This window comes from Sander vitreus, chromosome 1 (genome assembly GCF_031162955.1).
Source record: "Sander vitreus isolate 19-12246 chromosome 1, sanVit1, whole genome shotgun sequence".
NCBI classification, from domain to species: Eukaryota; Metazoa; Chordata; class Actinopteri; order Perciformes; family Percidae; genus Sander; species Sander vitreus.
The window spans coordinates 14,986,495-15,008,984 of record NC_135855.1 but is presented as its reverse complement, the minus strand read 5'-3'; the positions used below and the strand labels follow the sequence as shown (position 1 = coordinate 15,008,984).

The window sequence follows — 22,490 nt, the reverse complement described above, 5'->3', positions numbered from 1 at the left end:
AAAAGGCAACATAAAGTATATTTGCCTGTATTTACTTAAAATAATACATACTATCAAGTAGTAAAACCTGTTCTGCATGTAAATTGGTGTCAAAATATGTCGTCAATGTTATTAGGTAGCTGGTTACGGTAAACAATCTCTGACTCGTTTTTCCTCCTCTGTTCAGTTTATATGGAGGCTGCACTGCTAAAGCTGCACTTTAATTGTCATAGTTTGTCATGGTCAGCCATGGTTTTTGTTCACGTTTTGCGTTGTGCACCAGGAACGCTAGCAGGTCGGAATTTGAAAATTTTGACTGGGACATTCTGGCCTCCGACTTTGACTGGAACGCAGCTTTGGTCAAAGTTTTCTACTGCACATCCACTGAGTCAGACCAAAAAGAGTTTTATGAGTGAGTTATCTGAGTTATAAGCTATCATGGCACACGTCAACTTTGAAGACATGCCATGAATGTGAACCAAACAAAAGCAGAAAGCCGGAGAATACCTGATGGAGGAGGTTGTGGAAATGGAAATTGTCCTGGGATTTGCCCTGGGATCTGACCTGGAAATAGTCCTGGAAATTGTCCAGGAATCTGTCCAGGAATCTGTCCCGGGACCTGGATGGGAATTTGACCAGGAAACACTCCAGGTACCTGGCCAGGAACTTGCCCAGGAGTTTGACCAGGAGTTTCACCAGGAGTTTGACCAGGATATGGAACTGGGTAGATGCCGGGTAGGTCTGGGACACGTCCAGGTACCAGTCCTCCTCCGTTCCCATCAGGTATCTGGATGCACAGTTTCTGGTACTCTTCTAAAATGAGCAGATGTGAAAAACAAAAGGAGGTTTGGCTCTGTGTTGAGACATGGAGACACATAGATGAGAGCAAGAAATGTAAAGCCATGAGATGGTAAGTGACCCCACCTGTTCCACGAATTGGGCACATTTCAGGGGCGGACCCATCAGACCAGCAGCGTCCACTATCACAGCAGCACTGCATTTTGGTCAACAGCTGTGAGTTTTGGTTGGCGCAGCGCCCGTTCAGCAGGCTAGCGTAGCAGTACCCACCACGAGCATCTGTGGGAAACAACACAGCATGAAGTTAAAGTAACCGTGTTGTATGGAATATGGCATGTGTTGTCTGCACGTTGAGCAAATTGGCAGGAGAACAAACAAAAAGTAGTCATCATTGCTTCAGATTTTCCATCATTTGGATGATGGAAGCCACTTCCAATAGTCATCACTTCCTATTTATGAGAACCTTTCCTACATCCTGCAGTTTCTGGCACTGTGCACCAGCATGACTAACATTTAGCATTCCTTCCAGAAAAATGCAGAGTTTTTTTGTGATTGTTGCGGGCAAAAATCCTTGATTATGTGCCACGTTTTCTTAAAAAATGCGGTGGAATATGTGGGATATTTATGCAATTTTATGCAATGATATTGCGGGAACTTGCAAAAATTGCGGGAACTTGCAAAAACTGCGGTTTCATCATGGCTTCATCGCGGGGTATGCAGCTTTTCGATGATGTTCACATCACGTAATTACATCACTTCATAACGTTCCCATGGCAACAGGGGGTGCTCTTGTGTGAAGTAAACGCAACATTTTTCAACTTTCTGCTAAGATATATGTGATTTTTTTGCAACGAAAATGCGGGGATTATGAAATCATGCAAGCCCTGCATATTTTGCACAGAAATCGGCAATTTATGCGGCGAAAGTGCGCGTATTTGAAAAAATGCGGGCCCCGCATAAATATGCGGACTTTGGCTGATTATGCATTGAATTATGCGATCGCATAATCACATTTTGCTGGAGGGACTGATTTAGGTTCCCTATTAACATAAATATATCATGTCTTGTTTCACACCTAGCCCATCCAGCGTATTGACATGGAGAAACTGACAGGCTACACTACTGATTGCTTGGGTAAGTTCGACAAGATGTCAGGCTAGCGTAGAGTTGGTTGGAGGAAAAACAATTGGGCCCTTCTGGGGTCGGAGTAGACATGGCTGCATGGGAAACAGACTCAAATGTTTGGCGAAACAATTTTCTTGAGCAAAAGACTCAGACATTCCTTCCTCACAAACATCCTCTACTGAGGGGGTAATGTGACCGTGTGTTTGCATATGTTTGTGTGTATACATGCACATGTGAGTATGTGCATGTACACCTAATAGACTATTCTGACCCAAATGTTGTGTTTTTGTGTGTGTATGAGTGTGTGTGTGTGTGTGTGTGTGTGTGTGTGTGTGTGTGTGTGTGTGTGTGTGTGTGTGTGTGTTAGTGTGCGTGAGACTGTTATCAACCTCCAAACATGCACACACTTCAATATTCACGCAGACTGACAGACAGACAGACAGACACACACACACACACACACACACACACACACACACACACACACACACACACCTCACTTCTTCCAACTGTTATGTCAAAAAACAAAGTCGCCTGAGCACGAGAGGAGTTCACTTTACTTCTTTCATCCCGTCTCCTCCTCAGTTTAAAGAGAATATAGTTAATTGTTGTGACCTAAATTCTACCAGCTGGAACTTTGGACAGATTTCAGTTCTTTCTGTGCTCAGTGCCAGGCATAAAGGGAGAAGAACCAAAATGGGCTGGAAAAAGGAAAGAGAAAGAGGCGGCACCTTTTGTAGCTTAACTGCTTTGTCTCATATTTCATCTATCCTAGTAACAACGAACCAAAAAGCAAATACAATGCAGGCGATTATCCTTTGGAAAGGTGAGACAGCCAGTGTGACAGACGGCTCACCTATACACCTGGATCCATCCACAGAGGTGTAATATCCCTGGGGACACTTGCACAAGTAGCTGCCAACCGTATTAGAGCATTCACCTACACCGCAGAGACCTGGAATGTTTGAACACTCGTCGAGATCTGAGGAGAGGAGAGGAGAGGGGAGGAGAGGAGAGGAGAGGAGAGGAGAGGAGAAGAGAGGAGAGGAGAGGAGAGGAGAGGAGAGGAGAGGAGAGGAGAGGGGAGGAGAGGAGTGGAGAGGAGAGGAGAGAATGACAAAAAACTCAAAACATTTTAGATTGCTTCCTGTTCGCTGAAAACTAACTTGAAATGTGAATCTTCAAGAATGACTAGACCACATGTTGGCAATGGCAATGGAAATAAGGCATTGTCACAGGATATTAAATCCAGGGGCCTCTGTAGCTGCTCTTCTGTTAGCACCATTGCACAAAGTCTGTTAAGAAATACACTGTAACTTAGACCTACTTTAAATGTCTTTTACACAGTCCAGAAGATTTCCGGCAATTATTTCTGGGCATAAAAAAGTGCATATTTTATTCTGCAAATGAGTGCCACAAAAGCCTGCTCAGTTTGTTTCACTACAGCTAAACTTGGTCTGGAAATTGTCATATTCATGTCTTAATGAGCCAATATTTTTCACAGGCTAACTGTGGGGCTTTATGTGTGGAGGAACAAAAATGATGCATAGAGAAGGATTTCATTTAAGATTTTTCTAGAGACAGAAACGAAATTATAAAGTAAGAAAAGATTGTGATAATAATAATAATTCTGTAAACCAGTCTGAAGTTGATAATTAGGATCCCCAGTTAAGATTTTTTTTAAAAAGATCTTTTTCGAACACTTGGACCTGTCTCTTGATTCATATCGTGCAATGACACACCTGGCTGAGAAGCTGTTTTAAAGTGAAACTACAAGTTAATATTTAGCTATAATGCCAAATGGCATGGAGAAGAGTCATGTGTGAAGTGACTGAGTAATGTGCATTATACAGCAACATTTACTAACCTTAGCCTTAACATTAGCCACCATAAACTACTGGTCATTCCAGACCAAGTAAAGTTGGAGCAACAAAAAAAGAGTGCATTGAATTTAGCAATGGTGCGTTTTATGTCTCATTAATTCAACTTTTCATTTGTAAGAGGAAAAAAGTTTTATTTCTTATTTCAAAAGTTGCATAGTCTCTAGTCTCTCTCTTTAACACATGTATGGTGGGGGGCTCTTTCAAGCTTCACAGATAAATGTTAAAAGGATTACTGAGAGAAAGCTGAGTGCTGCTTTGGTTTAATTAAACATATTTCAAGGGAAGGGCAAAGTAGGTTATGTGTGGTCTTTCCCCACAAAGTAATAGTCAGAATACCACGACTGAGGTGAAGTTAACCACAACTAGACGGATGTGGCTTTTAACTCTACTTTCACATTGTTAATTAGAAACTTTTAAAATCATTTATTTTAGCCTACTCTGTAATTCCAGCTAACACTGAAAGTCAGACGTTTTTACAGTTACAATGTGATGGCTGCTAGCTTGATTCTTACCTTCACATTTCTGTGAGACCTCATTGAACTTGTGCCCAGCGGGGCATTTACATTCAAAGGATCCTACTGTGTTGATACAGTTTCCTCCTTGACAGATGCCAGGGATAGCCTGGCACTCATCCACATCTGTACATACAAAGCATACAATTAATACACACCTAAACACAAACACAAACACACACACACACACACACACACACACACACACACACACATAGATTCCTTGTACAAAACAAGAAAACAGACACAAATACGGTAATATAAACTCAGCACAGGGGCAAGAGAGCAACACACACACACACACACACACACACACACACACACACACACACACACACACACAGTCTGGTCTGGATGTGTATGGATTGCAATTAGGTCTGTTTTACCAGTCTTGCGCTGACTTTCCAGCGATCAACAGAGTGACAAGGGAAAAGAGAAAGAGAGAGAGGAATGTCTCCTGCAGGAGAAACAGAAATTGAAACCAAGTTGACCAAGGAAGAGACCGAAATATAGAAAGGACAGGTGTACAGTCAAAGAGACGGTTACAGTTGTGATCACATACAATGATGTATACTAATGTATATGAAGATTTGGAGGGAAACCATGCTGTCATTAGAGAGTTGATCCAATCAATCCATCCAAACAACCTTTGGGAAAAACCCGAAATCTTTGACTTGGTGAGGTACACTGACGATTAAATGAAATTCATTTAATGAATTTGACAGATTAAAATGTAGGTCTCAGGCTGAAAACCTCCAGGAGGCTGTGACCTGATGCAGTCTCAGAGCACTCTGTGTTCTTCTGGGTCCTGGCTCAGGTCCGCCTCCCCTGCAGAGGTTCTGCTGTTGTTGGGTCTGGAGCAGACAGGCAAAGGGCCGTCTTACCAGAAATGAGCTCTCCCACGTGGTACCGCCACTGACCCGTGTTACTGACTCTGACAGTCCCGCCACAGCGGGTGTCTGTGGGCATTCCATACACATGTGGGAGGCACTGCCACCCAACCCAATTTAACCCAATTAGAACTAATCCTCTGGAGAGGTGATGATAGGTAGAGATGAGGGGACGACAGAGGGAGAGGGGCAAAGGCAGACAAGGAGGGAGAAGGAGTTAAAATGGGAAGATAGAAGCAGCACTACTCAAAGAAGGAGAGGGAAGGGAGGGTGACAGAGAGAGAGAGAAAAAAAAAGACAAAAACAGAAAAAGAGACAGAGACGCTGAGGAACAGACTTTACCTTGGCACGCCCCGGTGCGGTGGTTTGGTATGAACCCTCTTCGGCAGGGGTGAGGCTGGGCTGGGCACATCTCACAGGGGTGACCCCACGCCCGTCCCACTGTGGCGCAGCACAAAGTCTTTGTGCACACAATGCCTGTGAGCTGGCCTTGACACATCTGGTTATGCACCGAGGCGAAGCATGGTCCAGTGCGGTAGTCTGCAGAGGCAAAGCAGGAGTTCGTATTTTGTGGAAACTTACTTTGTTTCTTTATTTCCAGTACAAACGCAATGCAAAACAGAAAAGTTTGGTTGTGAGTCAAACAAAAACACTTCTACTGGTTGAAGTCTGTTAGATTAAAAAAAGAAATGCTTACTTATGTGAAACATTTCAACCCAAATTGTGATAGAAAAAGCTAAAGCCAATGCTGAAAAAACTAAAACCTGAACTTGATACCTGAACAGAATAACTGTCTGGCATACACAACAGAAACTCTCAAATAAATGCAATTTTGCATGACATCTACAACTCACTTACATTACAGTATATGTGATAAAAGCGCTGCAGAGTGAACAGTAACACACTCCATAAAGAATGCATTGTCTGTTCCTGGCATTATAATCAGTCTGGCACTCAGGTGCATTGTATGTGCATGTGTGTGTGTGTGTGTGTGTGTGTGTGTGTGTGTGTGTGTGTGTGTGTGTGTGTGTGTGTGTGTGTGTGTGTGTGTGTGCGCATGTGCGCATGTGTGTGTGTGTGTGTGTGTGGGCTTGTTTAACTATATTTGTGGGGTCCAAAAACCGGGAGTCAAGTATACTTGTGGGGTCCCGACAGCTTTGTGGGGCCAAAATGCTGGACCCCACAAGTTTAAAGGGCTGTTTGAGGGTTAAGACTTGGTTGTAGGATTAAGGATAGAATTAGGTTATGGTTAGGGTGAGGGTAAGGGTTAAGGTTAGGTATTTAGTTGTAATGGTTAAGGTTAGGGTAAGGGGCTAGGGAATGCATTATGTCAATGACAGGTCCCCACAAAGATAGTGCCACAAACCTGTGTGTGTGTGTGTGTGTGTGTGTGTGTGTGTGTGTGTGTGTGTGTGTGTGTGTGTGTGTGTGTGTGTGTGTGTGTGTGTGTGTGATAGAGAAAAGCAGAGATAGATAAAGGGTCTGGAAAACCTTTTAAAGTTGTGTGGGAGAGTAATAGACACAAGCTAGAATAAGCAAAGACATAGAGACAATGAAAAATCGGTCTGGTGCACATGTGATATGATCATCAGTATTACCTGTATTGTGTTTTAAAGGCAATGTGACACATTCACCATGTAGTGTGCTGCCTTTTATCATTTTTCTAGTTATACACCATCTAGGGAATAGGTCATCATCCCAAGGCTGGCAGAGGCTGACTGACAGGGCGTGCCTGTGGAACACAGTAGGTGATTTCCACACTAGCTACAGCAGCCTAGAATTAAAACTAAATAGCTTATAATAAATATGAGCTCAAGAGTGTGAAGAAAGTCCCTCCGTCGAGATTATTCACCTCTCCTCCCCTTCAAACTGGTCCCTTGATCCCACTGCTTGCATTTATTTATCCCCTCACTTCATCATCTCTCCAAACACCACTCCTTAGTTAGAAAACTCCCCACAGATTCATTGAAATCACCGAATCATATCAGGTGAAGGATTGGAAGATGGTGAAACAGAGATAGCAACAGAGAGAAAGAGAGAGGGAAAAACTTCCAAAAGAATCTGGCCGAGATCCAAAAACAAAAATCATTTCCACATTTCACGGCAGACAACAGACAGGGAGAGGAAAGAGGGAGACCAGTTCCAACAGCGCAGTCGTTTAAAACAAACGAGACATTGTGCGTTTCCCGTGTGGACCGGGGCCCAGCCCAGACCCGTCACGTGCACCACAGCCTCCACGGTCTCTCCGCCTCTGGCACCAGCACTGTGTGAAACAGAACTGGGTCATTTCTTCTTTACTTTCTCACTCCCTCCTACTCAGGCTCTACTGGAGACCAAATGCTTTTGATTCTTAGTTTACTTCTCCGTCCGCACAGTGGTGAAAAGTAACAAAGTACATTTACTGAAGTACAGTTTTGAGTTATTTGCACTTTACTTGAGTAATCTCCATTTTGGCCAACCTCTACCCCACGACATTTCAGAGGGAAATATTGTACTTCTTAAAAAAATGGGGGCGGCTGTGGCTCAGGAGGTAGAGCGGACGTCTGCCAATCGGAAGGTCGATGGTTCGAAGTGTCCTTGGGTAAGATACTGAACCCCAAATTGCTCCTGATGCTGCGCTATCGGTGGGTGAATGCTACCTGTAGTATAAAGCGCTTTGAGTGGTCGCTAGGACTAGAAAAGGGCTTTATAAATGCAGTCCATTTACCATTGAATCCACTACATTGATTTTAGAGCTACCAGAAAGTTAGTACTTGCTACTTTGAAGATTAAGTTGCATGCTAAACACAAGCTAAACATATGATGCATTGTAACATAACTACCTGAAATATATAGTACTAGTACAACAAGTTTGGCATAGCGCTGGTTGGACCAGTTACAACATTTAGGATATAGTTGTTGTTTTTTTTGTATTTTGTGAAATACGCTTCTTCACCTTCTTACCAAGAGTTAGATGAGAAGATTGATACACTCTCATGTCTGTAAAGTAAATAAAGCTACCTCCAGTAGCCGGTTAGGTTAGCATACAGTAGCATGAAGGCTGGAAACAGCTAGCCTGGCTCTGTCTAAAGGTCAGTCTGTCTTACATTAGTCTGGATCATCGGAAGTATATTTCCAGGGTAATTGTCCCTCCGTTTCCACTCTCTGTGTGTGTTGCCATTCCCTTCACTTCGAGAAACGACAACAAACTTTGAGCTAGCAAGCTACATGCTGAAAATGGAAAAAAGTTCAAAGAAAATATGGATCATGCAATAAGGCAGGCCTGCTTGGTTCTTGGGGATTGATTGTAAAGATTTAGAAAGAATATGTTTACAGCATTTAATATCTAACTGGGACGTTTTAGGACCGATTGGGGGGGATTATGGACAGAGTACACTCGGCGATTCACTGATAAGAGCAAATTACGTTTAACCATGTATCCAGCTAATTTAAATAGCTCACGTTATTGTATTGTTTTACAGTTAACTTCATTTAATATTGTATGTGGTGTTTTCTTTTGTGGGGTGCAAATGTTCCACCAAAACAAGTTCCTTCCCGAGACTATTTTGCAGAGGCACCGCCACTGCGTCCAGAGCTTAGCGCCACTCAAGACGATTGAGATTTGTTTAAAGAAATGCAAACAACCCAGAGTGTTTTTTCCTCCTATCCCAGAATGTATGTCTGGAGTAGTCAGACCTTACTCCACAGCGCTGTGGACATAGGTCCAGCAATGTGAGACTAGTCTTACATAGTCGTGCACATAACCGCCTGTAAATTAGTTAACTTTAGTGGTCCAGGTAGGCAATTTTGTTACTTTCAGATAGAGCCAGGCTAGCTGTTGCTAAACTAAGCTTCATATTTAACAGACAGATATGACAGTGGTATCATTCTTATTATCTCTAGGCAATAAAGCTAATGATTGCACTTTCCTAAAATGTGAAACTATTCCTTTAAAAGTCTATTTATCAGTAATTTATAACACTCTCAAAAGGGCCATTCTGCAAAATAAGTAATTTCACTAGTGAAACTTAATTAAGTCTCCTGTACTTTTACCAATAATGGAATATTTAACATTGTTGTATTTTCTACTTTTACATAAGTAAGGGATCTGAATACTTCTTCCACCACTGCTTTCAATGACATTTGCTTTGAAACAACAAACCCAACTAGTTGCCAGGTATCTACTTGAAGCCTTCATTATGTGCCTTACCTGCAACAACAAAGGTATACATGTGTATAGGAAAAAAGCAATTACAGGAACTATGGAAAGATTTTACATGGCGCCCATATAAGCTGAGTACAGCAGACTGCATAAAGAACTCAAGTTTCTCTTTTCATCTGATTAAGGTTTATGTGTTATTATTGTTGGGCTGCCACACATAATCCATCTGACATAATACTTGCTCATTACAGCTGTTAGTGGAGAAGAGCAAACACTAAAAACACAGATCTGAGCATGAAATAAAGCAAATACAAGGGCAGCACTTAAACAGGCAGCTGAGGTAAACAGGGAGAGGCGGACAGCTGTAGGGTGAAAGTGGTGTCATTTCATCTGTCATCTTACTGTCTTTCTGTGAACTGCATACAGCTGGGGGATCCACCCATGTCCTGTACATCTGGGAGCAATCGCACATGTTCACACATACACACACACACACACACACACACACACACACACACACACACACACACACACACACACACACACACACACACACACACAGTATCTCAGCCAATGTCCCAGCCCCTCATCCGTAGTCTAGCCAGAGATGATCTCAAAACAGACAAAAATGCTGCTCTTATTTTTGCTTTAGTGCTCTACTTTTGGAAACACTTTTTGCATATTATGGTAGCTGCTTCAGTAAACATGCATGTTAATATGGGAGCAGACAGCTTGTTGTGACTCTCATTAGTAGGTGATATTTTGTCAGTGCAGAGGTTCAGTAACTTTTTTTCTTTTTTTTTAAGATTATTTTTTGGGCATTTTTAGGCATTTATTGACAGGACAGCTGAAGAAATGAAAGGGGAGAGAGAGGGGGAATGACATGCAGCAAAGGGCCACAGGTCAAAGTCGAACCTGAGCCCGCTGCGTCGAGGAGTAAACCTCTAGATATGGACACCCGCTCTACCAACTGAGCTATCTGGGCGCCCGAGGTTCAGTAACTTTTTGAACACAATGGAAATGTTGGCTTCCTCATTGACCGGTAATTTTATGCCCAACAACAGCCTCAGTGGGTACAGGAGGGAAGCCCGCTGGAAAGTGGGTCAAAAGAATTTCCTGGATTAACTCCAAAGTGTTTGTACACATTCACGCACACAAAAATCTCTCCAGTTTCCATATGCACCTTCCCCAGTCTACACCTCGCAGATGGTGTTCACAGCATCCTTACATGCCCTAACATATGCGTAATTTGTTCACATGCATCCATGTATGCATGTGTTTGTGTGTGTTTCCATGCATGTGTTATGGGGTCTTATATCTGGGTGGGACCTTCCCTATTGGCCCGTCAGCAGATTTCTCCATCCTCCCAGGACTAACAAGTTGAGCATGCACTCAAACACACACACACACACACACACACACACACACACACACACACAGACCCACACACACTGTGTTATCTAACTACTGAGGTTTGCATTGGGCTAGAACAGAGCCTGATAGGGAAAAGTCAGTGAGGCATTAAGAGACAAGAGAGACCCTCAGCTGACTGACCAACTTCCCTGTTGGGCTCTGGCTGCTGACTTATTGACTGTGTAACTCACGTGTTGCCACGTTTCAGGCCAGTATTTCACCACCTTCCCAATGAACTAAATGGCGTCACACCGAAAGCTCGACTTTATTGCTAAATGACTGCAGCAGGAGCAAAGAACCCTGCGTGCAATCAGCAGCAGTTTGGATGGATCTCACCAATCCCACATTCTGACCTAAATCGCATTTGTAACCAACAAAGAACACGTTGATGTACCAGGCTGCATTTCCACTGCAGTTAGCTGTGCCGGGTGGTGGGAACACTGGTCAGCAGATCACCAGTCACCAGCACACAGCTCAAAGTCACACAGCTCTGCATTAGTAATGTGTTTATGTTGAGCCCTGATTGCACCAGGATCTTTCCACACCCAAGGAAACCACTGAGTCCTGAATGCAGGTACTTCTCCCCTGGTCAGATCATGTGTTTGTGGAAAACCTTGTGTTCTTGCTGATGTGATAAGACCAAGCCATAATGGGGCACGGTTCTGTAAATTGCATTAAAAACAGTGTAGGGTTTTGCATGTGCGTACGGATGTATGTACACATGCACTTTATGCATGCGCTTGTGTTTGTGTAAGAGCACAATGGCGTTCCCTTGAGAGGTGATGGATACTAGCCAAGGAAATTCCAGTTAAGATAACTTAACCCAAAACGCCACTGTATCCTTTGGCCTACTTTCTCTACCTCTCTTGGTGCAACCCAATGCAAGATGAAGGACCAAATAACTGATACATTAACAGGGCTGCAAATACTGATTATTTTCCTTATTGATATGCTATGATTAACAGGTCAATAAAATGTAATAATAATATTGAGTCAGTAAAATGTGACAAAATCGTGACTAATGCCAACCACAAGTACCCAGAGCCAAACATGACATCTTCAAATAGCTTGTTTTGTTTGACTAACAGTCCAAAACCCAAATAGTATTAATAATGAAGCCAAAATAAATAATGAACCCAAAGAAGATTAATAATGGTTCAAAACAGAAACAGCAGCACATCCTCAATATAGAGTTGCTGCATCCAGAAAATATTTGGCATTTTTACTAAATAAATGATCGAAACGACTAATCAATTATAAATGTAAAAGCATAATTACACCCTGCACTGGCCAGTTAAGGCATATCTAAATCTTGGATGTGAATGACAGAAGATGGAAGTTAGTCTCCAAGCGGCTGTTCCCACACACACACACACACACACACACATACACACACAAAGAAAGAAAGACTGCCTGTTTCTTTCATAGAACAACACCATTACTATAGCAGAAAAGAAATGACCAATCATAAAGCAGCAGACAGTGAGTGGCCAGTTGCATGTTTGTCACCTAACATGGCAAATTATGGCAAGTTTTAAAACCAGATGTGGTAAAATCCTTTGCCCATAAATCATTTCTTCATCAGAAACAAAAACACAAGGCACAACAGCAGAGCATTTCAGAGATTCATTGTGTTCCCTGAAAAATATGAACATCTAGAAGATACCGTGCGCCTAATTTGAATTCCTCATGTAGCGGAGTTAAAAATGCACTTTATTAATTCTAATTTCTAATTTATGTTTAATTACATTTTAATCATATCTGAATCATCATTTAAGGATTTGTTGGGTATTTGTGAATTTTATCTTATTGAGTTTAATTTATTTATCACATTGCTATTTCCTGCAGAGATGTTGTTGCTGCACTGAGCCTCTATTGTACCTCCTAAGTTGCCGTAGCTTCCGTTTCCTCCTCACAACACCGTCTTGTATTGCTGAGGTAGGTTGCGTGTAAAATGCTGCTGCGCTATTTTATTGTTTTCTTTGAAAATTGTGTTGTGACCTTTCAATATTTATTGTCTCGAAGTTAATACGATATTAACTAGCTGTTTTGTGCCGTTTTTGCGGTTAAATATAAGCTTTAACGATGCTTTGTTTAACTCTTTTTCTTTTCGCGCCATTTTCGCGCTGTTACTGTGTAATGTAAATAACGGAGGCTCTACAGTCCATTTTGAGTGTGTAAATCCTGTTATTTAATGTTTAGGAGCAGAGGTGCGGATAGTAGGAAACAGTAGACCAGAAGCCAATTAATGTGATATTGTTTTCTGCAGGTATGTGTATCTCTTTGTTAGATGTTATACTCTTTTTGTTATCTGTGCAGTCACCCAAGCCCACGTACTGTTTAATTTTGCCTACTGAAACTGTTAGAAAGTATAAAAACATTGGTTCATGTTTGTCACATATATTGTTATAATTCAAGTATGGTTTTCCCCGTATATTCTAATTGTTTCTGTTGGCTAGCAATGTGCACACTAAGAGTTGAATGAGATGCTATACTGTAATGTGATTTTATGTATGTATGGTAGAAAATGAGATCACTCTGACACAGTACCGTCTTGTATTGCTGAGGAGCAGAGGTGCGGATAGTAGGAAACAGTAGACCAGAAGCCAATTAATGTGATATTGTCTTCTGCAGAGCAAATAAATCTCGGAAGACCGTCAGCTGAAGTTGTCTGTCTTCACACCCTGTCCACATCTGTTACACTCAAACGTCTCAAAAAACCCTTTGGCCAAGCTTCCACAGGAAAGAGTGGAAACCAAAGTCACAACATGTAGAAGTGTGCTTCAGCAGATAAGACCTGGTGCTACCAGGCAACCAGATAGGGTCCCATTACTTGAAGAAAACACTGAAGTCAACTAAGTCCCATTACTTGAAGAAAACACTGACGTCAACTAAAGGGACCTCATTCGGACCTCAGGTCCTCATTCGGACCTGACAGACAGGCCTCTGAAGCATGGCCTTGTTAAAAGGGACGTTACTAATTAGGAGTACTGCGGCCAATCCAAATATTAGCTTTACAAGGTCAGCCCTTGGACCTCCACAGGTCATAACCATCACAGACCCCCAGCACATACACAAAACACATATACACATACGCATGTTTCACTCACAAACAAACGCAGGCCACTCTCGGTTTGAGTGTGCTTGTATACTTTGGAGTCTTGGCTCACATGTGCCAGAGAGCAACCACAGGAGGTTGGGAGGTCTTCAGTTAACAAACACCGCACATTTAGAAAGACATTACATTCCCCACAGCATCGTTTGAGAGCAGATGTGGAAAATAATGGACAAGCTTGACATGCAAATGTTCCACAACAAACCACATTCCTGGAGCCGGTGGCATGACTAAGCAGGAATTGTTTTCAGTCACAAAAAACAACCGCCATTCAGCATTGAGTCACATTTTCACAAAAGCAGCCCGTGTGGCTTTGAAAACCACTTTAGCAGTAGTGAGTAGTGAAAGTAGAGCATAGTGACAGTGTGAGGTAAGATGAGCAAGAGAAATGCGGAGTACTGCAAGTGTGGCGCTCATTACCTCTCTCACACTGAGCCCCGGTGAAGCCATAGGTACACACACATCTGTTGGGAGCCACACACCTTCCTCCATTGAGACAGCCATTTTCACAAACCGCTGGAAAGAAAAGAGAGAAAAACAAACAATGACACAACACTGACATGAGGACACGACAGTGAGTTACAAAGAATTAAATTTATTTCTGGTTTAAACAACATTTTGGCAGTCATTTCTATTGGTTACGGTAACATTGCAGTCCCTAAATTAATTACAGAGACCTGTGAACATGATGACATCGCTAAAAAGAAGTCAGACAACAAACAGAGCAGCCATTGATCAGACAAGCTACAGACACATTAGCTACAGGCACATTACCTAAACCACTTTATTTGGAGGTAAAACCTGAAATGCTGTAAATAATCCTTCATTACACCTTCCAAATAAGTCGTCTCATCAGACTGCACGTTTCTCGCCTCAACGCACTTCATTTCAGAAATGTGGCCATGAGCATGTCTCAGCAAATAACTTGGTAAATACAGAGTTGTTATTACTAATAGAAAGGATGGCCAAAACTACAACAATCTAGCAGCTCTGAGGGGCTGTACTCATAGACAGTTAAAGAAATGGACCAACAGATCCCGTTGCTCTGGACGGAGACCAGTGAAGGATATTAGAAGCACTTTTCCAGTGAGGGCTGAGCGTTACTGCGCAGCCTCCAACTGAGCTTGACTACATAGATGTGACGTGAGCAACCTGTCTGAAAGTTGGAAGTCTTCTGGTAGCTGTGCCAAGAGAAATATCAATCATTCCGAATCTTGCAGAGACGGAGAGCGTAGGTATATGTAAGGAGATAACATAGGCACAGGCTAATTATTGCTAACTAAAATGCTAGTTAACATTAGTAATTAAATTTAAACAGCTAATGTAAGTCAAAACTGCCTGCGAGCTTCTCCTGTACTATACGGTAATTCCTCTACTGTGCGACAGTAAGTCGCGTGGTTATGACACAATCGTTAGCCTATTTTTACAAAAACGTCTGCTACGGAGCCATAACGTGAGGTACAAGGTAATGGAGCCTTTTATACATTGTCGTGTTTTTTTAGAAATAAACAATTGACAAGTAAAGTCTTTAAACGCTTCATATGTAAAGTTATTCACTGTCAAAGTGACGTCAAAATGAATGGCAGTCAATAGAAATGCTAACGGCGGGTGAGTGCTTGTTAGCATCAAAATGGCGCCATAGGAGCTACGCTTGCCAGACCCTCGCTTACCCCCTTGGCTGTACTTGGGCACAGCAGCTTTGAGCTAAATGCTAACGTTGGCATGGCAACACGCCCACAATGACAATGCTAACATGCTGATGTCTAGCATGCCTAATGTTTAACATGCTCACATCTTAGTTTAGCGTGATAGTATGCCAACATTTGCTAATTAACAATAAACACAAGGACAAGCATTAGGAAATGGAGGTTATATATCTTTGTCTTAAATCTTAAATCATGTAAAAGTGTGTCACAGCGGTCTTTTGGATTTTTCAGGACAATCCTTACGTTGACCACAGTGGTTTCCCACGTAGCCTTTCTGACACTGGCAGTTGTCCTCAGCACATGTTCCCCCATTCATACACCGAATATTACAGTGCTGGACTGTGGGCACAACAATACAAACAGACACACACAGAGCAATGTTGGGAGTTAAATTCAGAGTAAACTAACATAACAATACAAACAGACACACACAGAGCAATGTTGGGAATTAAATTCAGAGTAAACAAACATACGCTGCATATTAGATTTACAACATCAACAGAATGCACTCTGAACTCGAAAGTCATGTTCAGATATAATTTCCTACAAATTTGTGGTGTGCAAACAGATGAGCGCATTGGGTTGAAGCGCTGTGAGCTGCAAGAACAGCAACATGGAGGAGATGTTGACTGTGGATGTCTTCCAAAGCACACGCACACGCACACGCACACGCACACACACACACACACACACACACACACACACACACACACCCACGAGATTGACCACTGTTTGCAAGAACGTGATTGCAACATATATCAATTGCTTGAAGCCGTTTTAAGGGATGTTTTTAGGAGGTTCGTTGGCTTAGTATCTCATATTTTTGTGCCATGCTAGTTCATGATCATAACTCATGATGAGGAGAAGAAAACATCTAAGAAAAAAGATGCAAATGGGCCAGTGTGGTCTGATCTCAAAACAATCTGAGCAAATTATAATCTCTTTCACTTTTATCCTATCGTGAAAAAGATATGACAAGACTGTATGTTTTCTATAATCTTTCATCTGTCACTGCTTGTCATTATTGTTACTGCATGGTAAAATGTTTTTTCTTCAGATTACAGCTCGTTCAAAGGAGTCCACTGCCTGGAAAAAGGGGAGGTGCTGTTTAACGACCTGACTTGGATCCACAGGATGGGGCGGTCTGGCCGTTGGGGCAGGTGCACATGTTGGGTCTGGAGCAAAAACCATCTCCACATGAACTCCGGCAGATCGCTGCAAAGAGGAACATGACACTCAGTCAAACAACATAAAAAAATGTTGTTTGTCAGGTGCAAAATAAAATAACAATAACAACAATTTCAATAACTTAATGGTGTCAGGATTTGTCTTGGTTGTGCTTGAGAGGAAATTCATGTTATGAATCTGTTGCTTGTCAGCCTCACTGCAGGTTTTGAATTTCAGTTTTGAATTTAATTTGGGGAAACTTAGGCCCTGATTTAAACCTCATACTGAACTCTTATCTAGAATATTTCAAAACCCAAACAGACCACAGTCCAAATATGGCCAAACCGTCCTTTTAACCCTCATCATGGTTTAGTTATAGAAGCCCACATGGCAACAGCATCAAGCTATTTCTTCTTTAAATGTGTACTAGTGTGTGTTTTCAGTTGGAACTGGCTGTTTTTCGCTCAGTTGTTCTCTCTCCCACAGACTGTTTTTGGCATGGTCCTTTGCCCCTAGCTCCCATCAGGTAGAGTCCAGCCACTGACCCCTACTCCCTGAACCCCACTGCTAAACAATGTCATTAGAGCCACGACAGGCATCCGGCCAGCCAAGCAGCCGGACTGCAAACACACAACTCTACTGCCTCTCAGACCTTCCTGTCTACTGAGAAAGAGAGGGAGAGAGAGAGAGAGAGAGAGAGAGAGAGAGAGAGAGAGAGAGAGAGAGAGAGAGAGAGAGAGAGCAAGAGAGAGGAAACCAGAAAAAGAAACCACTTCTACTTCTACTACACTTCCAGAAGAAATGGAACAAAACTATAAAGACCAATTCCCACTTGTTTTATGTCAGCTTACTGCCATTATTAGCCACACCAACACATTGTAATAACAGGTGAGTCAGATAACAATCAATCAAGAAATAATTACCATCTAGAAAGCATGTACTTGTTTTTATTATTTTGCATCAGATAACGTTTTTTGGAGTATTTCAATATTCCAATAATTATTGAAACTGTAATGTGGTTTTGAACAAGTGGACAATAACCGGTAGCTTATTTTTAAACCTGTCAAACATCCTGTTCAAACTTTGAACAAAACTTCTGAAAGTGTTGGCAGTCAGTATCATCAATGATTGTTCATTATTTTAAAATTACAAGTTTGTTGTATGACAGACTCACCATACATCCCTAATAAAGTTAATAAAGTCATATACTCACAATAATATTGCATTTTATTCCTGCTATATTAATTAGATACTGTTCAAGAATGAGAATGAATCAAATTCTTATGTGCTGCTAATTAATGGATATTCAAGTCTGGTCTGAAGGAGTCATCCTGTTAAGGCCATTACAGACCAACCAGACGGCCGACCGTTGGCAGAAAAGGCAGTTGGACTGATCAGTCTCCCCGAGTTGGTCAAAAAAATGCCTCGGAACACACCAAAGCGACGAGACGTAATACGTCTCCATAACAGCAGGCGCGCTAATCTGTATTGTCGCCCAAAAAATGAAAACCGGCAGCTGATTGGACAAACACATCACGTGGGTCTGGCTACTGCTTCCGGATTTTGGATTTTTCAACCGGCCATTAATAGCGACTCATTCAAAATACGATTTCATATTTTACTAAAATAGTTCACTGAAACGTGTTTCTGAAAACATTTTAAGCGAGAAATAGGCCATGCAGTTGCTGAATCTGTCTTCATTTCAGATCGACAAAGATCAGTTTAAAACATTTTCGTCAGATTTTGAGAGGCTTAGTCACGGTCATCCCGCTTGCCATTTCCGGGTGAGTCCCGACTGCCCTATCTCCGACTGAGCATGTCACGTCGGCCAAAATGAAGGCCGACGGCTCCTCCAACGGACGACGGCACGGAACACACCGAACAGACTCGAGTCACTGACCTCGCCAGACTGTCCAACGGCCGATTATCGCCCCGGTGTGTAGCCTTTAGAGTTTTTTTCCAACAAAGTAGCAATTTTCAGTTTATGTAACGTGCAGTTACTCAAAGTTCTACCAGACTTGAATTTACAACGGTAGAGGAATGGAGGTGATACTCACGAACAATGCACTGGTTTCCTCCAGTCAGAGTCTTCCAGCCTGGGCAGCAGTAGGCATTGTTCCTTGAGCCACACACATTTGGTCTGTGGAAGACGCAGCATCAAAGGGTCAATAATCCATGTCACACAGTTCAGATCCCTCTTAAGTCAGGTCCATTAAATACATATAGACCAGTACTAATGGAAGCTCAATGATTACTGATCCATATACTATAAGAATAAAATATCCTGTTTCTTGACCCCCCTACTGCAAAACACCTCATCAGACGCATTAGGATTAATAGTAGATTGCTCAAAGACACTTCAACAGGATCAAAATCCAGTCATCACAAGGTCACTTCCATGTCACTAAAAATTACAGTGATGTTTGTAGGAATAGCAAACACACAGCCCCTCCCAAAATACTAAAATTATATTTTCACAGACCCCCCCCCAAACAAAAGCATAAAATGTCCACTGCAGGTCTACTACATGTCTATCTTATATGTATCTATTACATCTTTTGCAACAACACTACAGTACACATTTTTTGCTTGTGACCCTACTTATGACTTTTTAGTCCTAAATAGGAAAAACTATGAAGTATTTCACAATTATCTAGTGACCCCTGAGATAACCACTGGACTGTGTTATGGTGTGTGCTATTTGCAGTGCTCTTGCTACTGTCAGGCAAGGCCTGTCATGCAGCATTTGGCAATACCAATACTTTCCAATTTCCCAATACAAAATATTGTTGGTGAGGAAAATATTATGCTGCACAAGGTGTTTTAGGAAATTTGATGCACCTGTAAAAAAAAAAAAAAATTCCATCTGACATGGAAGTGAACGCCTGGGCCATCCTGCCACCTACAGGTCTGTGACAGGCCTACATATGTGAATTTGTAACCAACCACAGGGCATATATTGACCCAGGGGTCAGTGTATATACTGTACAGTGTAACTCCAAACAGATCTGCATGGTGAATAATGAAGCCTGTTGGATCACTGAAACATTCTTATACTGATAAGTCAGCGTGACACAGTGCAGCCTGAATGCACTTCCTGCCTCTGAACCCAGATGTTCTGATAAATTAACTTAAAGCATGTCAAATAAAACTGCCTGTGGAGAATGCTCATTGAGCTGTCTACCGTGTGACCTTCATCAGCTGTTTGCTGTCATCACTAGACACAGACATTATTTCTTTTCTTTTCTTCTCTTCTTTCTGTCTTTTCTTTTTTTGTCACACGCACGCGCGCGCGCGCGCGCACACACACACACACACACACACACACACACACACACACACACACACACACACACACACACACCCTCTCCAGCAGTGACCCACTGTGTACAGCTGCAGATGTGATTTATCCACAACTGGGGTGTGGTGTTTTTGGCCAGAAAGAGGATTAGGCTGTTAGTCTCTCACTCTCTCTCTCACTCTCTCTCTCTCTCTCTCTCTCTCTCTCTCTCTCTCTCTCTCTCTCTCTCCCCCTCTCTCTGCCACAGCCACACACGACCAATGGCCTCCTTTGTTTGGATGTAATGTATTATTGCAGTCAGCAGGAATGTGATATTCTTGCCAGTATTTAATTACTAAACGTTGCTCCAAACTTCCCATCACAGACAATGTCGCTCATGGCTCTCAGTCTGCCTTATTAAAAAAGGTGCTCTCTGACCTTCAATGATCATGAAGGACCAGCAAGTTCTACGGAAGAACAGACACCTGGATCAAGATACTCATAAATTAAAGGGGGGGGGGGTACAGTGGAATAAAAAAAGAAGAAAAAAAAATCCCAAATTGGACTAAAAGGGACTATCATAGTCACATTACCCTCTGAGGACGTCCGACCCTCCCCTCCTCTTGGCCCTGCTGGCTCTGGAGTCGGTCTGCTTGGTCATCGGCTCGCTGTCCTCGGTGTCCACCACCTCTGCAGCGTCTCCAAGCTCGGCGCAGAGCGACAGCAAGGCCACCAGAGCCACGACAAACTGCAGCAGCCGTCCTCTACACTTACTGTCCGGCATGTCCACTCTCAAGTGTATACAACTCCAGTGCTCGGTAGAATCAAACTCTCCTAAACTAGTTTCCCAGCCCCGTCGACCTCTGCAGTCTGGAGTCAAAGCTGCAAAACAATAAGAAAAAAAAAAAATTAAAAAAAAGTTTGGAAAAGACGCAGAGGAGAGAGCAGGAGATGCTGCGCAAAAAGAAAAAAAACAACTCTGTTGCACTCTAAGAGGTGGCTGGTGTGATATCACTTCTACCATTATTAAGTTAGAAAACCATCCAGCTCAGAGTCGCAAAAGCATGCAGTGTAGGAATGATAATGTGCACAATTGCGCACGAGGGAATCGTTACTTTACCTTGTCTCCCGAACAGGAGATTCGCCTCAGACCCGACAGAGGACTACTTCACTCTTACTCGCAGGTATTGCTGAATAAACGTTTAGGAGAAAACTGCGGAGAAGGAAAAAAGTCACTCAAACCTTTTGCTGAGCTGCTATAAATAGATGCGCATCGTAACTTTTGGAGTCTGCTCGTGCGCATCCAGTTGTGTGTTGACTTTGCACAGATAAGTTAGAGGAGCTGATGCATTCCAGAGGATGAGAATGGCAAAACTCACGGTGTCTCTCCCTCACAGCAGAGCTCTTTCCTCATCCCTGTTCTGCTCAACTTTCACCAAAACTTTTTTTTCCCTTTCTTCCCCTGCTCTCGCGATACAAAAGCTTGAGTGCAAAAATGCACAAGTTAAGCTCTGGACCTTTAGCTTGGACTTTTACTGTAACAATAACATTACAGTCAACCCAGATAAGTTGGGAAGAAGAAGATAGAGCTTCTAATACACTCAAAGTTAAATCATTAGTAATCTACTTTGAGATGTGTGCATTGTTAAAGATAATGCACCTGTTTACTTTTGACTGTAAACTGTGGCATGTACCATCTTCTAACAAGTAAATTGTTAATATGTTGTAAATAATGGCTTTATTAATGTTGATAAATTATGTATTCATTCTTGATAGATCAGTTATAAGTCATAAATAAGAACAACGTTTTGAAAAATCCCTTTGGCTGGTATTTATTCTTATCTGGTAGAAATGAGTTATAAATGTTGGTAGCCATTAATAAATGCTTATGGGTTTCTCACTTTCTGATAACCTATCAAGTCTGCAGGTGTAAATGCTTAAATAGGCACTTTCACAACATCACAATTTTGTTCCAGTGAATGAAATATGAAAACTGTTTCATTCTTCTTCATTTAGTGTTGAATCATGTCCTATACATATTTACACTGTGCATACTGTATGTTTTAAGGAATTTTGTCCAGTGCAGTGATAGTTTTCACACACACTGCTTCATGTCTGCAGCCACACCCAGCAAATATAGAGTCGGCCTGGCTCCTCTCTCAAGTATGCTATCACTCTAAAAACCTCTTGACACTGTATAATCCACAACCTTGGTGTCTACTATCAGTTTTTTTCCTTCTTTCTTCTCCTCAATAATATCATCCACATTCTCCTCTCAGACATGAACAAATGAAACAGCCTGAGAGTGCACTTATTCATAGATTATATGTTGATTGTGCACGTTAGATTTTATAGTTTTTGATCAAGACAATAGTTACATGAAATATGATCACGACAGAGCTTTGCAAGTGCAAGGTTGAGACAAAACATTGGATTTTTGGTTTTTGTTGACCCACACCACTGTGCCTCTGAGCCGCAAGC

The 22,490-nt window shown here is 42.1% G+C and overlaps 1 protein-coding gene across 3 annotated transcripts in view; it reads right to left on the bottom strand.

The window, feature by feature from the left end:
- The window catches only part of fbn1 (fibrillin 1), a 71,176-nt gene extending 49,731 nt beyond the window's left edge, over positions 1–21,445 (bottom strand). Inside the window, exons 1-12 of one of the 3 annotated variants that reach the window (XM_078279598.1) lie at positions 21,389–21,445; positions 21,130–21,222; positions 20,603–20,891; positions 18,787–18,869; positions 16,679–16,777; positions 15,806–15,901; positions 14,277–14,372; positions 5,530–5,727; positions 4,298–4,423; positions 2,759–2,884; positions 904–1,056; positions 487–792 (exon numbers count right to left, since the gene is read on the bottom strand). In XM_078279598.1, coding sequence (XP_078135724.1) covers positions 487–792; positions 904–1,056; positions 2,759–2,884; positions 4,298–4,423; positions 5,530–5,727; positions 14,277–14,372; positions 15,806–15,901; positions 16,679–16,777; positions 18,787–18,869; positions 20,603–20,793 — 1,474 coding nt within the window. In that variant the 5' untranslated portion in view covers positions 20,794–20,891; positions 21,130–21,222; positions 21,389–21,445. Of the gene's footprint in view, positions 1–486; positions 793–903; positions 1,057–2,758; positions 2,885–4,297; positions 4,424–5,529; positions 5,728–14,276; positions 14,373–15,805; positions 15,902–16,678; positions 16,778–18,786; positions 18,870–20,602; positions 20,892–21,129 lie in introns of all 3 variants that reach the window. The other 2 variants (XM_078279516.1, XM_078279681.1) reach the window with 2 other exon arrangements.
- Between the last annotated feature and the right edge of the window lie 1,045 nt (positions 21,446–22,490).